Here is a 22,579-nt window from a genome sequence, read left to right on the forward strand (position 1 = left end):
CACTTTATTCTTTTTGATGCTGTTATAAATGAAATTGTTTTCTTAATTTCATTTTCAAATTGTCTATTGCAAGTACATAAAAGTATAATTCATTTTTATACATTGATCTTGTATTCTTCAATCTTGCTGAACTCATTCATTAGTTCTAATAGTTTTTTAGTGGATTCCTTAGGATTTTCTCTATACAAGATTATGTCATCTGAAGATACACATACTATTCCAAAGTAGCTGCACCATTTTGATCATTCCAATCTGGATGCCTTTTATTTCTTTTTCTTGCCTAATTGCTCTGTCTAGAACCTCTAGTACATTGTTGAACAGAGTGGCAACACTTGACAACCCTGTCTTTTTCCTACTCTTAGGGGGAAAACATTCACTATTTCACCATTAAGGATGATATTAGCTTGTGGGTTTTTTTTTTTTTTTTCAAAGATGACCGGTAAGGGGATCTCAACCCTTGACTTGGTGTTGTCAGCACCATGCTCAGCCAGTGAGCTAACCAGCCATCCCTATATAGGGATCCAAACCCGCGGCCTTGGTGTTATCAGCACCACACTCTCCTGAGGGGGCCATGGGCCAGCCTCATTTGTGGGGATTTTTAATAGATGCCATTTATCAGTTTACGGAATTTCCATTCTATTCTTAGTTTGCTGAGTGTTTTTATCATAAAAGGGGTTTGGATTTTTGTCAAATACTTTTTGTGCATCTTCTGAGATGATCATGAGGTTTGTTCTATTGATATGGTATATTAATTACATTCTTTTTTTGATGTCAAACCAATCTTACATTTCTGGAACAAATCCCACTTGGCAATTGTATATAATTCTTTTTATATGTTCCTGGATTCAGTTTGCTAGTATTTTGTAAAGTTTTTGCTTCCATATTCATATGAGATACTGGTCTGTAGTTTTCTTGTGATGTCTTTGATTTTGGTATGATAGTAACACTGCCTCATAGAATAAGTTGAGAAGTTTTCCCTTCTCTCCTATATTTTGGAAAAGTTCTTTAAGTCTGGTAGAATCCACTTGCCATCTGGGCCTTGGCTTTTCCTTGTGAGATTACTAATTCAATCTCTTGTTATAGGTCTGCTTCAGTTGTCTATTTCTTGTTGAGTTAGTTTCAGTAGTTTGTATCTTTCTAGGGTTTGTCCATTTCATCTGTTATCTAATTAACTGGCATGCAGTCTTCCTTTATAATGCTTTTTATTTTAGTAATAATGTCTACTGTTTCATTTCTGATTTTAGTAACTTGGGTCTTTTCTCTTTTTTTCTTGGTTTGTCTGGCTAAAGGTTTTTCAGTTGTGTTCATATTTTCAAAGAACCAGCTTTTGGTTTCACAAATTTTCTCAATTTTTTTTTTCAATTCTCTCATTAATCTCCACTCTCATCTTTATTATTTCCTCCCTTCTGCTTGCTTTAGTTTAGTTTGCTGTTCTTTACCCAGTGTCCTAAGGTCTAAGGTTATGTTATTGATTTAAGATGTTTCTTCTTTTTCAATATAGGCATTTATAGCTGTAAATTTCCCTCTAAACACTGTGTTAGCTTCATCCCATAAGTTTTGGAATGTTGTGCCTTCATTTGCATTCATCTCAAAGTATTTTCTAATTTCGCCTTTGATTTCTTCTTTGACCCACTGGCTATTTATGAGTGTGTTGTTTAATTACCACATATTTTTTAATTTCCTAAATTTCTTTTCAGTTATTTGATTTCTAATTTCATTCCACCATAGTCAGACAACATACTTTGTATTATTTCTATCCTCTTAAATTTATTGAGGTTTGTTTTATGGCCTAGTGTATGGTCTATCCTGGAGAATATTCCATGTGCACTTGATAAAAATATTTATCCTGCTATGATGGGTGGTGTATTCAATAGATGTCTGTTAGGTATAGTTGGTTAATAGTGTTGTTCTAGTGTTCTATTCCCTTTTTGATCTTCTGTCTAGTTGTTCTATCCATATTGAAGGTGAGGTACTGAAATCTTCATCTATTATTGTTGAAATATTTCTCCATTCAATTCTGTCAGTTTTTGCTTCATATGTTTTGGTGCTCTATTGTTAGGTGCTTATATGTTTATAATTGTTATATCTTCCCGATGGATTGACTCTCTTATTATTATTACTGTTAAATGTCCCTCTTTATTTTTGCCTATTTTGTCTGATGTATAGCCACTCCAGCTTTATTGCGGTTGCTCTAAAGCTTTGTTTTGAATTGTCAAAGGCTTTAGTGGACAGTGTAAGTCAAAAACTTACAGGAAATGAAAAACTTTCTCTTTTCGTCTTTTTGCTCATATTTCCACTGAAATATTTCCTCAATCAAAAACTTTCCTTGAATATTAGGTATGGTCCACAACATGAAGACCTGCATGATGTAAAAATTCTTGTGTCTAGATTGAGACCATCTTCATGGGACTGGTTAATTAGTTTCTTATCCTCTCCACTACATCCTTAATAAATGAAAATCACATCTGCCTTTAAAATAACTAGGAGTCCACATGACCGATTTAGAGGTAAGGAAAGTGAAATTAAAGGGAAAGGAAATCAAGACTAAGTTTATTTAAAAATCATTAAAATGTACATGTCTACAAAACAAGATGTTTACTCGAGCCCCTCTTTAAGTCAGAAAAGCTCCCTAAATTTTGGAGGTCATTCACTTGCTATGCACCCAGTAGAAGCATTTCTAAGTGATGCCAGTCAGAAATGGAGTAGAATGAGGATGGCATACTGAGGCCTCTATGTCTGTGCATCTTAATGTGCCAGCATGATTACAGATTTCAAGAGGAAAAAACATTTAAAAAATAGACATAATTCTATTCTGAGCAAGGGTCTCTGTTTGATCTTTCCCTGTGTCTGAGGCCATTTGTTGTCCTGAAGGATAAGTTATAGCCCAGATACTCCCATAAGGTGAAAAAACTTCATATTTTTTGCCAGTTTCCTGTCACTGCTTTGAGCTCTTAAGAGTTCAGAGAGGTGAGGGCAGCATGACCTATGCCTAGCTGTGTGTTGGCATGAGTCCCTGGTGACAGTATGTCTGAGCTGCCAGTACACCGGCAGTCTTTGGAGCAGCTCTTCCTCACCATTTCAACAACCAGCCAATTTGGTCTCAGGAAATCACTCTGCAGTGCTGGCTGGGCTGAGAAGTCATTTTTAATTTTGTGACAAAGACAAATGTGTCCTATGGGAGTAGTAAGTGGGTTTACTGGTGATATTAATGGAACCGTGACCTCTTCTTGTATCTGTGGTCCTTCAAAACAAAATATGTTTGTATTATAATATGTCAGGCAAGTTCATTCTCAGCCCTTCCTTGAAGCACACTGCAGAGGAAATATACTATTAATAAGCCCAGAGAGTATTGTGTGTGTGTTTGTGTATGTAAATACAATCATAAGCTCATTTGCAAACACAGTGGATTTATAATGTCACTATGGACTGTCATACAAATGATGTACATTGAATTGTGTTTGAATAGACACAAATCCTTGAAGTTCTGACATCGTTGAATAGAATTACAGTGGACACAGTGCTGAAGTTACTATTGGCTTTTAAGAGCCAATATCTGTAGTAAAATTTAAGTGTTTTGGAGATCCTAAATGACAAAGGGAAAGAAGAAATTCAAAGGCATACTGAATTAGTCTCTTCTATTTTCATTTGGGATTGGTATTCATTTGCCTAGAAATAATTACCCTGATGTTTACTATTTCCTGAAGGAACTTTTTATGTCAGTATCCTTTGTTGAAAATGTTTGCTTAAGGAGACAGTAAATTAAATATGAAGGAATTACAGTTTAGTTAAATGAATTAAACCATTTCCTGGTGTTTGGGTTTACCTTGGGACTCACAAAAGAGACAAAAATATAGGCTCACAGGAGGAAGGAAAGGAATGATCAAATCCCCATAGTCCTTCCCTGAATGTCTAGCTCAGCAACTTTATTTAGAGGAGGAATTTAATGCTGATAAGGAATCCTTTTCTCTGTATAATTAGCTTTTCTTCTGCATATGTTTCTACATCCATTGAGATTTTCTAATAAACATATAACTTTATAAACTATGACAGTTAATGTGTCGTTCCATTATAGAGGACAAAACTAAAGTAAATCAAATGTGAAATTAATAGTTTTCCTCAAGTAAAAATGGATGGTGCCTTATAATTTGAGTTTCAACTTTAATAATTACAAATATTATTTTAAAATAATGCATGATCATTCTAAAAAGAGTGACAAATACATAAGGTAAATAAGAAAGCAACAACTCATAAAGCCATCACCCAAAGATAATCATTGTTCACATTTTAATGTATTTGTTTACAGTCTTTTCTCTACATCACTATATTGATACATATTTATACCTTTTATAGTTAAGATGCTCAGTATAATTTGTGGTTTTCATATCTACCTACCCTCCTCTCTCCATAGGGTCGAATCCCTCGTTATAATAATACAAAGAAAATTAACAGCTAACCCATATGCAGTACTATCTGCCAGGTGCCATTTTAAGTGCTTTATATATATTAATTCATGTAATCCTCATCATAACCCTTTGAAATAGATTTTACAGATGAGGCACAGAGGGTAAAATGATTTGCCCAAGGTTTCACAGCTAGAAAGGACCAGAGCCAGGATTCAAACACAGGCTGTGAAGTGTGTGCTCTTAACCACCGTGATCTGCTGCTTCCCTCTGACTCTACCCCTGACCCAAAGTCTGCCCTCACAACCCCATTCCTTGGTGATCGTCCCCTTCTCAGAATTTCTCTAACTCTATATAGCATGTCATGGCACTTACTTTCCCCTACTGAACGTGGGAAAAGCAGCTTCCATCTTTGAAAAACCACTGCCATCTGCAGCCTTTCCTACGGGGAGTTCTGCCTCAAGAGAAGGAAGACAGAAGTTCAGCCCTCAGAGTAGTACAGGGGAAGGAGCCCGGGATTAGAGGCAGGAGAAACTGCCCTCCAGGCCTGGCTCTGCTCATCTAGACACTCACTTCACCTGTTTGCACCTCTTTTCTCATCTGTAAGATGACAGGGTTGGATGGCTATTCACCCATTCATTCATTCAGTACATATTAGACAGAGAAGAATAGGATCCATTCCCTCTCTACTATGAATTCCTCATCCAAGATGTACCCAAAGAAAAAAACTACTAATTCAGTGTGTGCTGTTGTGACTGTTGTAACAGAATCACTGGGGATGTTGGGAGAGTCCCCAAGGTGGGCATGGGTGGAGGAGGGTGCAGGAAGGAAGAGGCCTGTCAAGTCTTCATAGAGGACCAGTAGGAATTATATAAATGCCTAGGAGTGTGCAAGATGGACGGTGAGGAAAGGGTCGCTAGGGCCCTCTCTGATCACATCTGTGCCTACATTCCACACCACTGTATGTCAAACTATCCCATCTTCAGCAGGCTACAGCAGTGCCACACTTTAGGGGGAAGGGACTTAAAACTACAGAAATTCATTGTCTTACAGTTGTAGAAACTACAAGTGTGAAATCAAGGTGTCGGCAGGGCCAAGTCCTCTCTGAAACATATAGGGAATCCTTCTTTGCCTCTTCCTACCTTCTGGTGGTTGCCTGTAATCCTTGGCATTCCTTGACTTGTAATTGCATCACACCCATCTCTCCCTTTGTCTTCACGTGCTATGTGTCTGTATGCCCTGTATGTCTGTTTTCACATGGCTGTTATAAGGATGCCAGTTGTATTGGATTAGAGTCTCACTCTACTTAAGTAATTACATTGCAACAACCCTATTTTCAAATGAGATCACGTTCAGAAGTACTGGGGCATGGGGGTTAGGACTTCAACATATATTGGGGGCACAATTCAATCTGTAACAATCACTGTAGCCACCACCTATTCTAGTCAAGTACTGCCTGCTTACTGCTCTTGTTTCTCTCCTATTCATTCTCCAATCAGCATCCAGAATGAGCTTCCTAACCTAAAAGATCTGAGAGACCAGCAAGCAGGTGGGAGCCTAGTTGCTTCTTTCAGGGCCAGATGGAGATGGAGAGAGTTGACACAAGACTTCTTTCCATTTGAGTTTATAAGGGTGGAGCCAAGAGGGGATGTTCAGAACACAATGACTCCTGCAGAGTAAGCTACCTGAGGATGTCAGTGGATTCCTGAGGGCAAGGGAATGGTAGACTGTGAGAATGTTTCTAAAAGCATCTGATGCTTGTTCTGGTTCCCCAGAGAAATTGCAGAGAAGCTGAACGGGTGGTTTGAATCCTCCTTGACTCTGAGACTGGCCAAATGCCACACTTTTAAAGGAGGTATTTTGGTGATTATTTAAAGCCTTTTCCAGACCTCTTTGCTGGCACTTGCAGGTACTTTGCTATTAGCAGATACGCAGTGCATACTAAAGAAACAGACATAATATGCATATGAAATAAATGCAGTATTCAACGCTGCTTCTCCTGCCTCTCCCCTTGCCCCTAGGCAGCTCAGACCTTCTCATTCATTATTATTAGTCTGCCAGGAAAGGTCTAGAAGACTTTAAGTCATGCTTCTGTCATTCAAATGATAATCTTTTCCCCAACTTGCTACACTTCTGCATCACCTCTAATGCTCCAAGGAGAGTTGACTTTGGCCACTCCATCTACACGCTTTGAGTTCTTACAAAGGCTCTGGAGGGTGCTTCCTGAGGCACTTAGCATGGCCATGGTAAGAAGGTTATGCAAAATATTCTCCATTCTCTCTCATTGCGCTTGTATGGCTTTTTCCCATAGTGGTCACCCCATATCACAATGGACATTAGGGTATCAGGGCAATCTGATTGAAGGCCACGAACTGAATAAGAAATTAGGTTTATCAGAGAACCTTTCTTTTTCTGGGCAGAAACACAGAGGGCGAAATTCAGAGACAAAGAATGTGAATTTATGAATTACATGAAGGGGAGAACTATGTAACTGTGGCAGTGCCCATATTACCTCACCGGCCACAGAATCTAGATGTTTGCATTTGTTTACTTTTTTTTCTTCTTTCATTTTTTCTCTTTCAGATACTGGTAAACCTTTTGTAGAGATGTACACTGAAATACCAGAAATTATACATATGACTGAAGGAAGGGAGGTCATCATTCCCTGCCGGGTTACATCACCTAACATCACTGTTACTTTAAAAAAGGTAAAACTGAGCACTGCTGCTCTCAGAATATTTTTACTACAAATTAGCATAATGAAGTTTTAATTATTTTATTTGTCTGGAATAATTTTCTTGCAGACATTTGAGCTTCTCAGTGGACTTTTCTCTAACATCCTTTTACTATAAAGTATAAGTGCTAGAAGTTATACTCATGCATGTATTTAAATAGAATAAAATGATAATATCTTAAGCATAAATCTATGTGATAATGAAAGAACTAAAATCGTGAAAATTTTTATGTACTGCCTCAAATCCAAATGTCCACAAATGTGAGAAAAACTAATTCTACAGTGCTTACACAAATTACTAATTTGGCAGAGAGTGGTTCATCCAAATTATTGCTAAAGACAGAGCTGTCAGTAGAGTGCCTGATTCTCCAGGTATTGACATGCTCTTGTTTCATTCATATGGAGCCACCACCTTCTGTGTGAGTTAAGTTCCTGGTGACAAAAAGCTTACCTCCTGCTGGGCACCCAAACTTAGCCTCTTAGGGAAAAAAAAAGGGAAAGAGCCATATATGAGAATTTTTTTCATATTATGTTGTAAACTGCACATGTGAAAAAGGAAAAAGATTTACGGTAGAATCTAACAAAGACAAAAACTAAAATGTGACAGTCTAGCTTATTAATCAGCAGTAAGAGTTAGGACTATACGAGGGCTAAGAATTGGATAAAACTCTCAAAATGGAAAACTGTGCTAAATTCTGAGAGCTTAGAGCTTTAAGACAAAAAGTTAAGGCTGCCCCAAGGCAGCCTAGCACATCCATCAAATAGTAGGTACACAGGAAGTGTTTGGTAGTGATAGTGGTGGTAGTCACGTTGGAAAAGTTTTAAGAGTGATTTTCTTTCTTTTTTTTTTTTTTAAAAGACGACCGGTAAGGGGATCTTGACCCTTGACTTGGTGTTGTCAGCACCACGCTCTCCGAAGTGAGCTAACCGGCCATCCCTTTATAGTAAGAGTGATTTTCAATATCACCTATTGACCCTGAGTTCTGAGGTGTCACATGGTTGTTAGGAAGGCTAAATGAGGCACTATACAGAAAGCAATTAGAACAGTGTCTGGCACAAAATAAGCCCTATTCAAGGGTTAGTTATTAGTATTATTTATTTAACAGTTTAATACCCAGTACTTTATTTATTTTCAAGTCATGTTTTCAATAGCATGGCACTACTCCTCTTAGTCTGAGATAATAATTGCTATATGATTAATATGGAAAAAACCATGGGGATAGGGAACCTCCCTCTTTCATCCAAGCCCTAATGCAGATGGGTTTCTGTCGTAAGGAACATTCAAAAACCCCACATATAAAAATCTGGGGCAGGGGCTAGTTTATTGGCTCTGTTTTTCTACCAAAGATCTACAATGCACAATTAGAAAAAGAGAGAGAGAGAGAGAAAAGCATAAAATTCTAACAGGGACTTTGGTTTGGCACATAAATATTGGAAATATTCTAACCTATTACATATTTATGTTGGCATAAAACAATATCTTTCCATTCCATTTCTCTTATTGTCCCTTTTCTTCTAATTTGCTATCCCCTCCCTCTCTCTTCCCCATGCCTGCATTGGTGGAGCTGTCCTCAGCTGGAGACAGGCGTCCCCACTCAGCCCAGCACTTTTAAGCCCGATATCACCCTGCCCATCTGTTTGCATCTTTGTGACACATGCAGTGATGGCCACAGCTGACAGCCACACAGTCTATCACTGTTTTCGTTCTTGCCAGCTAAAACTAAAGTTATTCTGGCAATGGAATATTATTAGTGGCAGGAATGGATATATTAGAGTAAGAGAAATATTTTAAAGGAAATTTTAACATATTTTTAAGTTGTGCTCAAGAAGTCTGCCAGCAAACCCTTCTTTTAGATTTGGCACATTCTTATTTTTATTTATTTTAAAAGTATCATAGATTTTAATCCCTGATTTAAATTTTTCTGAGTTTTCCCTTAATTATTTGCACTAAATTAGAAGAGAAGGTTCTTTTTCCCACTGAATGCAGAGCATTTGTAAGTTTACAGGTAGAATCTTGATTTATTAAAACATGAAATGAAACCTTAGTTTGCTTTCAGTACTTTCTAAGCAGGATATAATGAATTTCAAACCCTGTAACACACACCATATAGACATGCTCACTGGGAGAGATGCACTAGTGACTTCTGGACTAGAAATTTCTGCCATAGGATCATAAATGCAGATTAACACCTTTAACAAGCAGTATCAATAAATGATAACTGGATAGAGAGGGAGAGATGTCAGGTGTACTTTTTAAAAGGAGATAGAAAGGTTTCAAACTTCCTTATGGCTGTTTAGCATTTGCTTTATAAACTTTAGGGGAAAGTAATCTGATTTTTATTTTTCCTTCTGCAACTGGGGATAAGTAACAGTGGTAGTTAGAGTCTACCACCTCTGAAATTGGGCTGGTAACCTGGCGTCAGGGGAATTTTGCTGGGCCACTCTACGCAGCAGTGACCTTTATAAGGTTTAATCCCAAGGTAGAGGGTTTATATTGCCGTCTTTAAAAATTAAGTCTTTAATGTCAGAAGAAAGCATAAGGAGAGAATCAAATCATGGATTCTTTTCTTCTATTTGGACTCACTATGTTTGGGAATATTCCAAAGATTTTAAGAACACTTCATAATTGTGCCTCTGGCTTCCAAGGCTTCAGCTTCTGGGGGTTTCCCTCCCAAAGGCACAGGTGATGCCTTACTTGTGATGCAGCAGAATTCTCAGAATGATAACCCCAGTGAGTGCCAAGTTAATGCTATGAATCTTGGAGGACCTGGAATTACTTATAGTCATTTTAAGACACCTCTTTAGTAAACCATGCAAAATGGGAGGACAAGTTATAGTTTGTCAAAAGCTCCATATGATGAAGACACATAAGGATAAAGTGGCAGCCCCAGTGGAAAAATGCTAATTGGTTTCTCTATTGAGTATCAGACCAGTTTATTATGAAGATTCCCAGAGGCCAAAGAATTATGGGCTCCCACTGGAAGTCTGACATGACAATTAGGTCTGCCCTGGGTAGGTGTCACTTACTGCCAAGACCAATAATAATGATCATAATTACTATAATTTATTATAATACAAATATATCTTGCTATGCGCAAAGAAAACTAAAGAATCAGCTACAACAAACTAGAGTTTTTACCTGTACTATTTTCATTTTAGATGAAAATAATGTTTTCACAAACTACTAGTAAAACAGTATTGCCACAGTGCTAACAGAATTCTGTTATAACATGTTTCTTCTTTTTCAGTTTCCACTTGGTACTCTGATCCCTGATGGAAAAAGAATAACCTGGGACAGTAGGAAGGGCTTCATAATATCAAAAGCAACATACAAAGAAATAGGGCTTCTGACTTGTGAGGCAACAGTCAACGGACATTTGTATAAGACACACTATCTCACATATCAACAAAGTAAGTGCTGCTCAAAAGCATGAATGTGAGCCAAATGCTCTATGGTTTATCTGCTTAATGAAACCTCGATTTTTTAAAAAAATTTTTCATATACTTGCAGGCTATAAAATTATAGATGTAATAAGCACACCAAGCCCAGTCAAATTACTTAGAAATCATCCTCTCATCCTCAACTGTACTGCTACCACTCCCTTGAACACGAGAGTTCAAATGACCTGGAGTTACCCTGGTGAAGTGAGTGACCCATCTTTCTATTTCTTCTGTAGGACAGTATTTGTTTTTAGCAAGTGAAATCCCACTGGGATTTTGAGATGGGAAAAACCAGAAAATTCTGACTTTATGGCAGTGCTAGTCAACTAGGAGCTGTGGGTTTGGTTTGGGTGCTTCCTTTGCCTGGCATTTCAGGTCCGTGATATGCATAGATAGTGTCTTTTGATGTCTGGGGGTTTTGTTTTGAAGTGTATAGACTGGTATTTCTATTGCATGATTCTGGGTGGAAAAAGGGATTGTTTCATCCTTGGAAACTATTCTCTAGGATTTAGAGATGAGAGAGATGAGAGAGAAATTTATCACTAATGCCAGGCAGGGACTGTCTTTTACAATAACAACAACAACAATAACTGTCTTTGTCAGCACTTTCACTTAAGATACTAGCAGACAGTCAGGCAACTGATTGGAGCATGTTTGGAAAGGATATTACAACCTAGCCATCCAATATTCCATTTAAATGTCAAAGGAACAATTCTGTCTTTTACAAAAATGAGAAGAATGAAGACTGAGTCATGTTCCCTTATTCAAATTGAATATCCTTGCAAACAATAACTATTTAGAAAATATATAGAAGGGGAAACTATGATAAACTGTTAAGAAAATTTTAACAGTAGTTCCAGCCCCTATTTCTTGTGTCAATATGATTTATATGGCATATCCCGAGTATAGTAATTTGTTATGTCATCCAAAATGCCCAATCACAAAGTTAATTTATGATTAAATTATGTATGAAAGATTAATGCATCAACCCCAAGGTATTGTTGTTTTTAATTCAACATTTCTTGCCATGGAACTAGAATAACTTAGCAACAAAAAGAAGTAACAAATGCCCTGCAGGGAAACATTAAGGACTCATCAGTCATAAACTATTTTCTAGAAAGTGGTATTATTTCATTTAAATAAAAATGCTATGACTTGTAGCAATATTTTCTGGGGTTTTTGATACAAATAAAATATTCTCAATAAATGCCAAGAGGAAAGAAACATTTATCCTGTTGCTATTGCTACTGTAAATAAAAGTATTGATAATACATCTATTGAATGCCAATAATCTTCTTAAACAGCACTGTCTGGTAGAACTTTACGTGATGGAAATGTTCTATATCTCTGCCATCCAATACAGTAACCACTAGTCACCTATGGCTGATGCGCACTTGAAATGTAGCTAGTGTGACTGAGGAATTGGATTTTTAATTTTGTTTAATTTTAATTTAAACAGCCACCTGTGGCTGGTGGCTGCAGCACAGGACAAAGCAATTCTAAAACACAGGATGGGTTGTTTTCCAAGTCACAAACAAAACCAGTGTTACTCAAACTTGGGAAGGAAAGAGTTCTCAAAGGGAAAAGTAATACCTATATAAATAGAGTTGCAAAACGTCTCCTCAGTCTGTTATTTCAGAGGAATGATTCTCTAACTTTTGATGGTAGTTACTGACTTTCCCCTCTGGTTATTACTGAGAATGAAGAAAATTACATAAATATGTGTCTGTTCCAACAGGGAAATAAAAGGACAGGTGGGTAGAAGTTTATTAAACCTGCTACAGAGGAGAGCTAAGTTCAAGACCCAAAGATCAGTTCTGGACAGCCTAAGTCTTTTTTCCCTGCTCTTCTCCCACGCCCCTTTCCACCCCTACCCCCCAACCTCATGGGAAGAACTGAGAGGAGAAAATAACATTATGTTTTATAAAACATAATGCTTAAAAAAAAAGAAGGAGAGGGAACAATTAAAGGATAAGGCAATGTGATCTCATCTTCTCTAAAGAGGGAGCAGGTCACTGTAGCCAGTTCAGACTGCTGAACCTCAAGGCCTTCTCTTGGTTTTCCCTCAGTAAAACATGGGACAACACCCTCCAAGTGTTGGCTAAATTTGTCAATAGCTTTGCATGTTCCTGGATCTATTTACTATGAGTTAGCAGAAATTGGCAAGCACTGCTCAAATCGTGAAATAAGGAAACTAGGACTATTTCACCTTAGTAGGTATAACCAATACTCATCTTTTCATTCATTTCTAGTAAGAAAGCAAAAGGAAACTCACATGGTAATTTATTAAGAGAAACACTGTTATTAAGTCAGATACTAAAGCTAATTATTGCCCATGCTAGTACGTGATGTCTGTGCCTAGAGAACAAGTTACCATGTAGAGAGGTGTGTATGCTCGAGGAAAGGCAATGGACGTGTACTCAAAAGTCCCGAGCTCCTGGCCGACTTTGGCCAGTGTCTCTGTTGCTTCAGTTTCTCTGTTGATAAACAAGCAACAATCCTACCAATCTCACTAGGTTGTTGTAAAAGACAATCGAGATAATGTACATGAAAGTCCATTTGAAAAAATAGAGTGCTAAATAAATGCTACTGTGCCACATATTTGAAGCACATCTAGACAAAGCCACTGTTTCTGAACATCTTGCTATAGGTGGGTTTGATGTGTGTCTTAGGATAAAAAAAGAACCTATTGTCAAAAATAATGATCTGAGAAATGTTAAAAACCTTTAATTTTGACCGTGAACAATTACAACTTCTGTATTTGTTACGCATTTTCTTTCTAGACAAAGAAGAGAGCTTCTATAAGGCGACGAATTGACCAAAGCAATTCCCAAATCAATGTATTCCACAGTGTTCTTACTATTGACAAAGTGCAGAACAAAGATAAAGGACTTTATACTTGTCATGTGAAGAGTGGACCATCGCTCAGATCTGTTAACACCTCAGTGCATATATATGGTAAACAGTAGTTCAGCACTGCCAGCTCATGTTGTGCTTTCTAAGCATTGCAGATTCTTGGATTCCATAAGCAAGTAGATTTTCTTTTGGCTAAGAGTTATATTATCATGAATGAATACTTTGCCATGGTCCCCTACTCCCCTCTGCCAAAAGGCAAATCATATTAAGTGCTCCTTAAATTTAATACTTTTGAGTAGGACAGAGAGTCTTTTCTCTATAAGTTTATGATGGTTAATTATTCAGTTAGATCATATGATATTTATGAAATTATTTAGTGTTCCATATAAACAAAACAGAAAAAATGGACAGTTTTACCTTTATTATCTGAGAAAATTTTCCCAGGTACTACCATGAATTAGAGAAACAAAAATATTTGTAGGTGTGATAAATTATTTAGAATTAATGCTATTTTATCCCTGGTTTTACTATCATGCAATCCTAATATTACCTAATTCCAACACACAAATCCTGTAAAGAAAATGCTTTAAAACCTTATTTATTTCCATTGTTGAGAAGAAAAACAGTGTAAAAAGGCAGAAACTGTAGAACAATTGTATCAATAGCCTTTTATTTCCTTTTGGCTTTCTCCAGCTGATTTTTGATATCAAATAAGTTGCCAGCGCAGCTTTCTTCCATCTTACTTATATCGGTCAGGTAGATTTTGAGTTGGCCACTTTTTTGTTATTGTGATATAGATATTTAAGATGTTTCACTTTCTGTTGCTCTGCCACTGTTTTATGTGCCTAGGAGTTGCTACCATTTGATCTGAAAGTGCTTCACCAGTTAGAGTGCTTTTATAGTATGTTATTCATTGATGAACATTTGGGCTCATTGATAGGCTCAATCATAATTCAGCTGTTTATCTCTTCATTGATTACACTCTCCCTTAATGAGGCAGTGAGAGTTTGTTTACATAGATATATTCATTTCTAATGTATTTATCATTTCTCCTTTCAAAGAAAAAGCATTCATCACTGTGAAACATCGAAAACGGCAGGTGCTTGAAACTGTAGCAGGCAAGCGGTCTTATCGGCTGTCTATGAAAGTGAAGGCATTTCCCTCACCAGAAGTTGTATGGTAGGACCATAATTATTTTCATATCAGTTTAAGAAACACTTTGTAAATAGGAAGATGCAAGAGCCCAGTGACTTGAATTCCTGACAAAATATCAAGAGAAGTTCCCCCGACAGCACAGGAGCTAAACCTGTATTGATTTCTAGACAGTGAATGTGAGGAGGGTTGGAGGGGAAGGGAAATAATGGGACAGGAGGAAGCCAGAGATGAGGCTTTTTTGAGTGCTTGTTTCAGCCTAGTCAGTCCCTTACTGTGACTGAATTCTGCATCTCTAAACCTTCCTATGATGTCAGCATTCTCTGAATGGGAACCTGTTGGCAATGACTAGGAAGCATCTTGAATATGTAACATGCTCTATTAACCCTGAAGAACTGGGCTCCTGTAATGAGGATGCTGAAAATAGTTCTTTTATATACAGCTGGCGTGAAAGTTCCAGTCTTGTTTTAAAATTAAACAAACATTGACAGAGACAAGACTTATTCATTTGCAGGGCTAGACAAATGGATGGACCTACTTAAAGTAATTAAGTTTTTTTTGCAGCATATTCAGAAACTCATTAAGCAGTTCTATTTTTTTTTAATACTACTACAACACCTGATGTAAAACAATGTTATCTGTTTATAATCTGAAATCATTTTGCTAAATTACTTTTAAATGCCAATATCTTTGGCTCACGTCAATACATTTGAAACAAAGGGTATAGTACAAAACTGATTAGTAAAACTATCCATACAGTATAAAAATGGTGCCATTTTAGAATCTCTTCAACCAGAGCTTATTTGGCTTTCAATGTCACATGAGCATAGTGTTCGTCTTCAGTTTCCTCAAATATTTAATAGGGAATTAAAGAGAAAAACTAAACCTTGTGCTATGGCTTCAAGCCATGACAGTAGAAAAGGGATGGTTTTTTTGTTTCATAATATGTAAAAAATTTATTAATAACTTTTTAAGTTTAATAGTACATTTAATAGTAATTTAATGACTCTAGAAGGCACATTCACTCTTTTAGTGCCTGAGAGTACCTTTGTCTGTTAGTGCTGATTTCTTTAGTACCAAGTAGCAAGGGCCTAAAAAAATTCAACCCACCTTTGAAAATGCCAACTTGTTAATAGGAAATAGTTTAAGGTAATAGTGTGATGATATTTGTAATCACAAAACATAGCATAGTGATTTTAACTGCTTTGGAACTAAGACCCACCAGTAACGGGAATTTGCAGGACTGTGCAATACATGCAGGATTTTGAACTAATACCATTTCCAATATTATACCTTTATACAGAATACAACAAACACTTAACAGATTAAAAATGCCCATTTAAAGAACTGTGCACTTTAATGAAATCATAGAATTTCAGAATTAAAAGGGATTTTTGAGAACCTCTAGAAAAAGGCTCACACTGGTTAGTTGCATGTGTGGCAACACACAGTTGGTGGTAGAGCCAGGTTAAGTATCCAGGCCCCTGACTCTCAGTTCAGTATGCAAGTGAATGATACCAGGGCATTGATCTATATTTAAAATGTTTTTAAATTTTCTTTAAGGTTTTACTTTCCATTTGTTTTGTGCCTTAACTATTCTTCCTCAGGGGAAAAAATCTTGCTAATCTTGATTTCACGATAGTTTATGAAAGGGACAACTGGTGTGACCATTTATGTAACTAATAAGAACTCCACATGAGACCACAATAGGAAAATCTATTTTTATTTTTATCTGGAGAACTGATCTAATTGATGTGACTTACAATGGCCCTTGCACTGCTGATGGAGCCTCCTGGAAAACTCTGAAAAACATGTTGGGTGGAATCAGAGCTGGTACCTCTGGGTTAATACTTAAGTCACAATGGCCTCCAGCATCTCTGTGGCTACAAAGCCACCACATTTCTTTCTTCCCTCAGTTTACTTCTTCCTCTTTGCCAGTAAATATGAAGTGTTACCAAAAAGTTAGTATCTAAATTTTTAAAACCACATTGATGATCAAGGACTCAAAACTGATAAACATCAGCTCACAAACTTAAATGGTCATGTTATCAAAGTGATATCTGAGAGGCAGTGTGAAATGACTTACTGATCATCCTTTTAAACACAGGTTAAAAGATGGGTTACCCGTGACTGAGAAATCTGCTCGCTATTTGGCTCATGGCAATTCATTAATCATCAAAGATGTAACTGCAGAGGACGCAGGGGATTATACAATCTTGCTGGCCATAAAGCAGTTAAATGTGTTTAAAAACCTCACTGCCACTCTAATTGTAAATGGTAAGTTTACTGTTCATACTTTCTTACGGTTTCAGTAGGGGGACAATTAAGGAAAATTTGTAAATTCAAAAGTCAATATAACAACATCAAAGAAAACAAAATTTTAAATATTTATTTTAAGGAACTACTTCTGGTCTGGCCAGTTAGGTTAGTTGGTTAGAGCACAGTGTTATAACACCAAGGTTAAGGGTTCGGATCCCTGCACTGGCCAGCCACCAAAAAAATTAAAAAACTAAAAAAAAAATAAAATAAAAGATAAAAAAATAAAAACCACTTCTGTTCTCATCATAACTATTTCATGTTTGCTTGTTATCTTCCATAGGCAATATGATTTTTTATAATTGTAATCATAGTGTACATACCGTGGAGTCAAAATATTAATGTTCTCAAAACACTTCTACTATATTTTAAAGTTGGCATTTTCTAGACAAATGTGAGGGTTTACTAGTTTTTGGTTTCTGTGTTTGTTTCCCAGACATCAAAACCAGTGAGAATGTGGTCCTTTATATGTGGCTCAGGAGAAAGTCATTAGAATAGCTCTTGACTTCTGTCCTGTTCTTCATCTCCTTTCCAGTGAAACCCCAGATTTATGAAAAGGCCGTGTCATCATTTCCAGACCCAACTCTCTACCAACTGGGCAGCAGACAAATCCTGACTTGTACTGTTTATGGTATCCCTCAACCTACAATCAAGTGGTTGTGGCACCCATGTAACCATAATCATTCCAACGCAAGGTAGGGACAGTTAGTTTCTTGACTACCTTTCAAATATTTTTTGACACCTGGAATTAAGATTCTTTAATAGACATAGATGCGAATTTGCAGAAAGAATGTGCAGTATATTTGGGGCAAAGGCTTTTCCTGCTTTGGAAAAAGGTAGGCAACAGCTAACTTCTTACTGAATTCTTACTGAATATACCCTACCATTGGTTAACAATTTCATATTTTTTCTCCCTAGTTTAGTTTTAGGAGCACAGGAACAGAATTAAGGTCGCCCTGTGCGCCTGTTATTTGAGCTCAGGTTAGAACTCCAGTCTTTTGTTTCCCAATTGAGGATCCCCGACTTGGGCTACACCACTATGTCAGTTTCACTGGTCTTCCCATTTTTCATTTCATATTCATTGGATATGACCCAAGATTTCCTGACCCTGATGATCACGGTTTCCTACTTTTGGGCTTTGCTCATGCTCTTCCATCTGTCTGTAATGCACTCCCATTGACTGTATGCCTTATGCGAAGCACTTCTTTATCAAACCCCAAGGCTTAGCTCTTATGTCACCTTCTCTGTGAACCCTCCTGACTGCCTCATTCAAACTCATTTCTCACTCAGTGTGAACAGCACTTTGTTCACACCATTGTTAGGCCACTTGATGTGCATACATTTGTCCCTGTCTAAGATATGAGCTACTTGAGAGCACCTCTGTGTCTTCAGGGCACAGTGTTTAGCACACAGTAGATGCTCAGTGTGTATTTGCTGAAAGAATACAGCCCTACCCTCTGTTGATTGTGAAGCATTTCCTTGCATCCTGTTGGTGACTGAGCCCTGTTTGCTTTTTCCCCTTTTTGTTTAGTCTAGAGGGATGATACTAATGATAGTTCATGGGAGCTAATTTGAAGAACAGAAATAGAATTGATAGGTACAACACGATATTGAAACTACCCAAGGATTATCATTATGCCAAAAAATTGTCTTTATTGCTTTTAACTTCACTTGCAGAGTGTTTGGGAGGATTGCTATTCAAAAGAAAAAACAAAAAACAAAAACAAAAACAAAACTATCTTGATAAAAAGTAAACAAGGCATAATTCTAGCATAAACAGATAGAACTGACTATTACATTTTCTAGATTCTTCCTACAATTCCAACTCTTCATCTCATTAGTTTTACTCTTCTGTTTAGGGCGTATTACTCTGATAGTGGAAAGTTACTGGTGTGTTATAGAATTCCTGAGAAGTAGCTATTGCCACACATGTCTGATTTCTCATCTCAGTGTCATTTTCTAAGAATAGAAATATAGAGAATTTACAAATCTTGCCTCCCTTCTTTACCACTGTGGATATTTAACCCAAAAGACAATGAGATCTACTGAGATTTTGTATTATTTTGCCAATTTGGGATAGGCACCCATATTTATGGACCCATCCCTTTAAGGTCTTGATGTGTGTGCTAACCTACCATGCAAGTAAATTAAAAATAACTAAATAATTGAAGCTATTAGATTTGAATAAAAGTGTAGAGTTGAACTTTTATGGAATAACATAGACTTTTATAAATACTTTTAAATTTTGATTTGACAATATCAAATTTAAAATTTCAATTCTATTTAGGATTAGAGCTAGTAGCTGTGTTAGAAAATAACAATTGTGAGTGATAGAACATAATATTATATATTTGAGCTTGAGAGATGCTTATAAAATATGGTTTGGGAGTAAGGCCAGAGAAGTGAAACTTTGTAAACATTAGCTCTCTTTCCTATTTCTTTGTGGTATGTGGACTCTTTCTGCTGTGTTATATAGACTAAGCTCTCCAAGGCCCAGGAAGATGTCTTATTCCTTCTGGAATTCTCTCAAGACTCAGACCACTGCCTTAACAGTGACAATTTGAGTTATCTCTGTTAAAGGCATTCGTTTTTTTACTACTCACAAGACATCAGAAATGAAAGCTTTAACTGTCTCCATGCCGCTTCATTTCTTTACTATGCTGTTGCTTGAAATTATCTGCCCAAAATGTGCATATCCATAACAAGGTGTCATTCTTTTAGTTAGAAGGTACTGATTGAAGAGCCTACCTGAGTCAGACCCAGATTTGGTGCTTGGTGGCTAACTCAGTACATTGACTTAGAAGTATTTCAGAAATATAAATGGGACCTTTGAATACTAGGAAACAAATAGTTAGGAAATAGTTAGAAACTCTATTTCTCCCTAACAGGGAGATAAAAGTCAAAATGTATAGACAAATGAAGCCCTCTTTAATTACTAAAATTTTTCAAATATGTCTTTTCTTTATGTAAACATATTTTTATACACTTAGATTAACTTAGATTCAGCTGTAGACAGAAATTTTAGTTGGTGACACATGAATAAGGGATGTTCTACTTCACTTATTTTGAGTTATGTAGTAACATATTTGCTTAGTGGTATTTATACATTATCATCAGAAGAGACTGAATTACTAATATATACACATTACTCTTACAAAAATTGAGCAATTCTTGGTATTTAAATTTTAGGGTCTAGGTAAAGAGCACATCAATATATGACTACAGCCAAACCATTAGCTTAGTTTTGAGGCTAGAATGTGTTTGTTTATTCTAAGAAGCTCAAAGTTATTAATTGGTTTAATATGGCCAGCTAGTTGATGTATATTAGTTAATATAGAAAGAAGTTCAGACTTCACTCAAATATATTGTTTCTTGGAGTCCAATAAATATGTAAATATATTTTTAAACTATCAGAACTACTGTTCAACTTTAAAAAAAATGTGGTAAAATGTTTTATGCAAGTGAGCTATGTTTTAACTGAACAATGTTGTAGTTTTTGTTTTGCCTAGAATTGGTTCTTATAAAACGTGAGAAATAAAAGAGAAGGGGGAAAGGATGGTTAGTTTTCAACTCATATAACCAATGAGCCAAGAAGAAATAAAGCAGAATCTTTCTCTCTTTTACTTTTCTGCATTTTGGGGTGGCAAAGTGGACAGAGAAGTAGGATATTTCTTGAGACTGTTTAATAACATTAAAATACATTATCCACACTGAATCAGGTAAAATTTTTGGATTGTTTTCATCCTTAGCAACTGGTAGAGACTTCTGAATAGATATTCCCAAACCTGCTCCATGTTAGCCTGGGCATAAACCTAGGGAGCAACCATAAGGGAGTTAAGCTTACTGTACCTTTCACATGTCTGTAGCTACTGTTCATATAAAATAAAGATAACTATACACAGTTCACAGAGAGAATATGAGGATCGAATGAGCTATTGTATTGGGGAAAAGGTACAGAGTGCCATGGAAATGCAGGGTTGTAATTATTGCTAGCATTGGGGTACATTTCTCTAAATAAGACCCAAGAACTTTTGAGGAACTTGATAGGAAATTTCTGTCTACTATAGGGCTAGTTTCACAACAGTGAGAAATTTTACTGGACATTTCTGAGAAATGAACACAAATTATGGAAAGTAAAATACAATTTTGCTGTGCTTTAAAAATAGAAATTTAGTAGTGGGGGGGAAATGCTGTAGAATTGAGGAAAATATAATTTACGACTTTTCAGAAGGAAAATTAAGGAACTATAAAAGAGTCAGGCAGATTTAAAAGGAAGAATAAATAGAAGAATATAATGGGTGAATGAAGTAATGCTCCCAGTTTGTGTGGCCTGCCCCACTCATTTGTTTCTCATCACGGGAGGACTAAGGCTGGGGTGGGGCAGAGTGGCAGGTGGCAGAGCTGACTCCTACTAGGCCTCCACATTCGATCTCCAGGACTTCATATCCCCCCTGCATTTTGAAGAACTATGTAGGACTACTAAACCTCCTGAACAATGAGCTACTCTTGATTTCACAGACCTTGATGAGCTTTGCTACAGTACTGGTATACTCTCACAGGAAATCTTGTTTAGATAAGATTGCCCATGGCAAGGAGGTTGGTCTCTAAAGGAACAAGTAAAAATACAGGGCTAGAGTGAAGGGGCCCCTCTCTGGGGAATGGAAAGGGTAGATCTGAGGAACCCAGGAGAGGATGGGGAAAGGACACTTTTGGCATACTTGGTCTACATTCCAGATCACCAGTTATATTTTCTCAGGAAGAATCTAAGACGTTGGAAGACTACTTTTATTTATGCATGCTTGAATACAAAGGAGACTCTCAGGTAGCTGAATGGAGACTTTTATGCCAGAGCAGTCTTTGAACTTTCATCTATTTTCATCTATTTCCCCACAACCACGAAGTGGTGAGTGGCCTTCTGCTGGATCATCCTTCCTGGCACTCTCCATTAGCCCAGATCACCTCCCATTAGTGCCCAGAGTCTACTTGGTTGTTTCTGAGGTTATCTATTCTTCTTTTTTTAAAGAAAGGCCTGTTTTTAAAATGTTGAATGTGTTTGGGTCTTTATTATAAGGATGTTCAAGGCCTGCAACCTCTGATTATTGAAGTTTTGTTTTGAGATCCCACATTCTTTAGGTCACAGCCCACTTTAATTCTCATTCCCCATCTAACTATCACAAATCATAATTTCAAAGTAATAAGTAAGACTGACCAATTATAACAGGAATAGTTGCAACACATCTATGTTATACCCCTAAAATGGAAAAAAAAAAATTGTATAACATTGAGTTCTTTGTGAACTCAATTTCTTTATCAGCTGTCTGTGACGACCAGTCAAAACATGTAGAGAGAAACGTCTACGTATGTTGCATTAATATTGCTCACATCTTACAAACCAATTTTGCACATCATCAGTATTCAGTCTAAATATACTGTCAACCATGTGCTTATCACACAAATATCTATTAGGCACCAACCCTGTGTAAAAACATAAATACCATTTGTCTTTAGCACTTATATTTTAATGATGTAAGACCTAACTTATTTCGTGACTGCTCATTGAATATACATATACATGTACCTGCAGAATATCCCTTACAAAGTCTCAGGGATAGAGATCTGGGAATCAAGGAAATGGGTTCTATTCTTGGCACATTCCTTGACTTCTGTGCGACCTTGGCCA

General features: G+C 36.8%; 1 protein-coding gene across 2 annotated transcripts in view; it reads left to right on the plus strand.

Moving 5' to 3' along the window:
* Positions 1–22,579, plus strand: part of FLT1 (fms related receptor tyrosine kinase 1) — a 163,837-nt gene that overhangs the window by 42,991 nt on the left and 98,267 nt on the right. For both annotated transcript variants that reach the window (XM_063103564.1, XM_063103565.1), the window contains exons 4-10: positions 6,984–7,108; positions 10,383–10,545; positions 10,646–10,779; positions 13,359–13,533; positions 14,493–14,610; positions 16,691–16,860; positions 17,435–17,594. In XM_063103564.1, coding sequence (XP_062959634.1) covers positions 6,984–7,108; positions 10,383–10,545; positions 10,646–10,779; positions 13,359–13,533; positions 14,493–14,610; positions 16,691–16,860; positions 17,435–17,594 — 1,045 coding nt within the window. The remainder of the gene's footprint in view (positions 1–6,983; positions 7,109–10,382; positions 10,546–10,645; positions 10,780–13,358; positions 13,534–14,492; positions 14,611–16,690; positions 16,861–17,434; positions 17,595–22,579) is intronic.

Source organism: Cynocephalus volans, chromosome 7 (genome assembly GCF_027409185.1).
Source record: "Cynocephalus volans isolate mCynVol1 chromosome 7, mCynVol1.pri, whole genome shotgun sequence".
NCBI classification, from domain to species: Eukaryota; Metazoa; Chordata; class Mammalia; order Dermoptera; family Cynocephalidae; genus Cynocephalus; species Cynocephalus volans.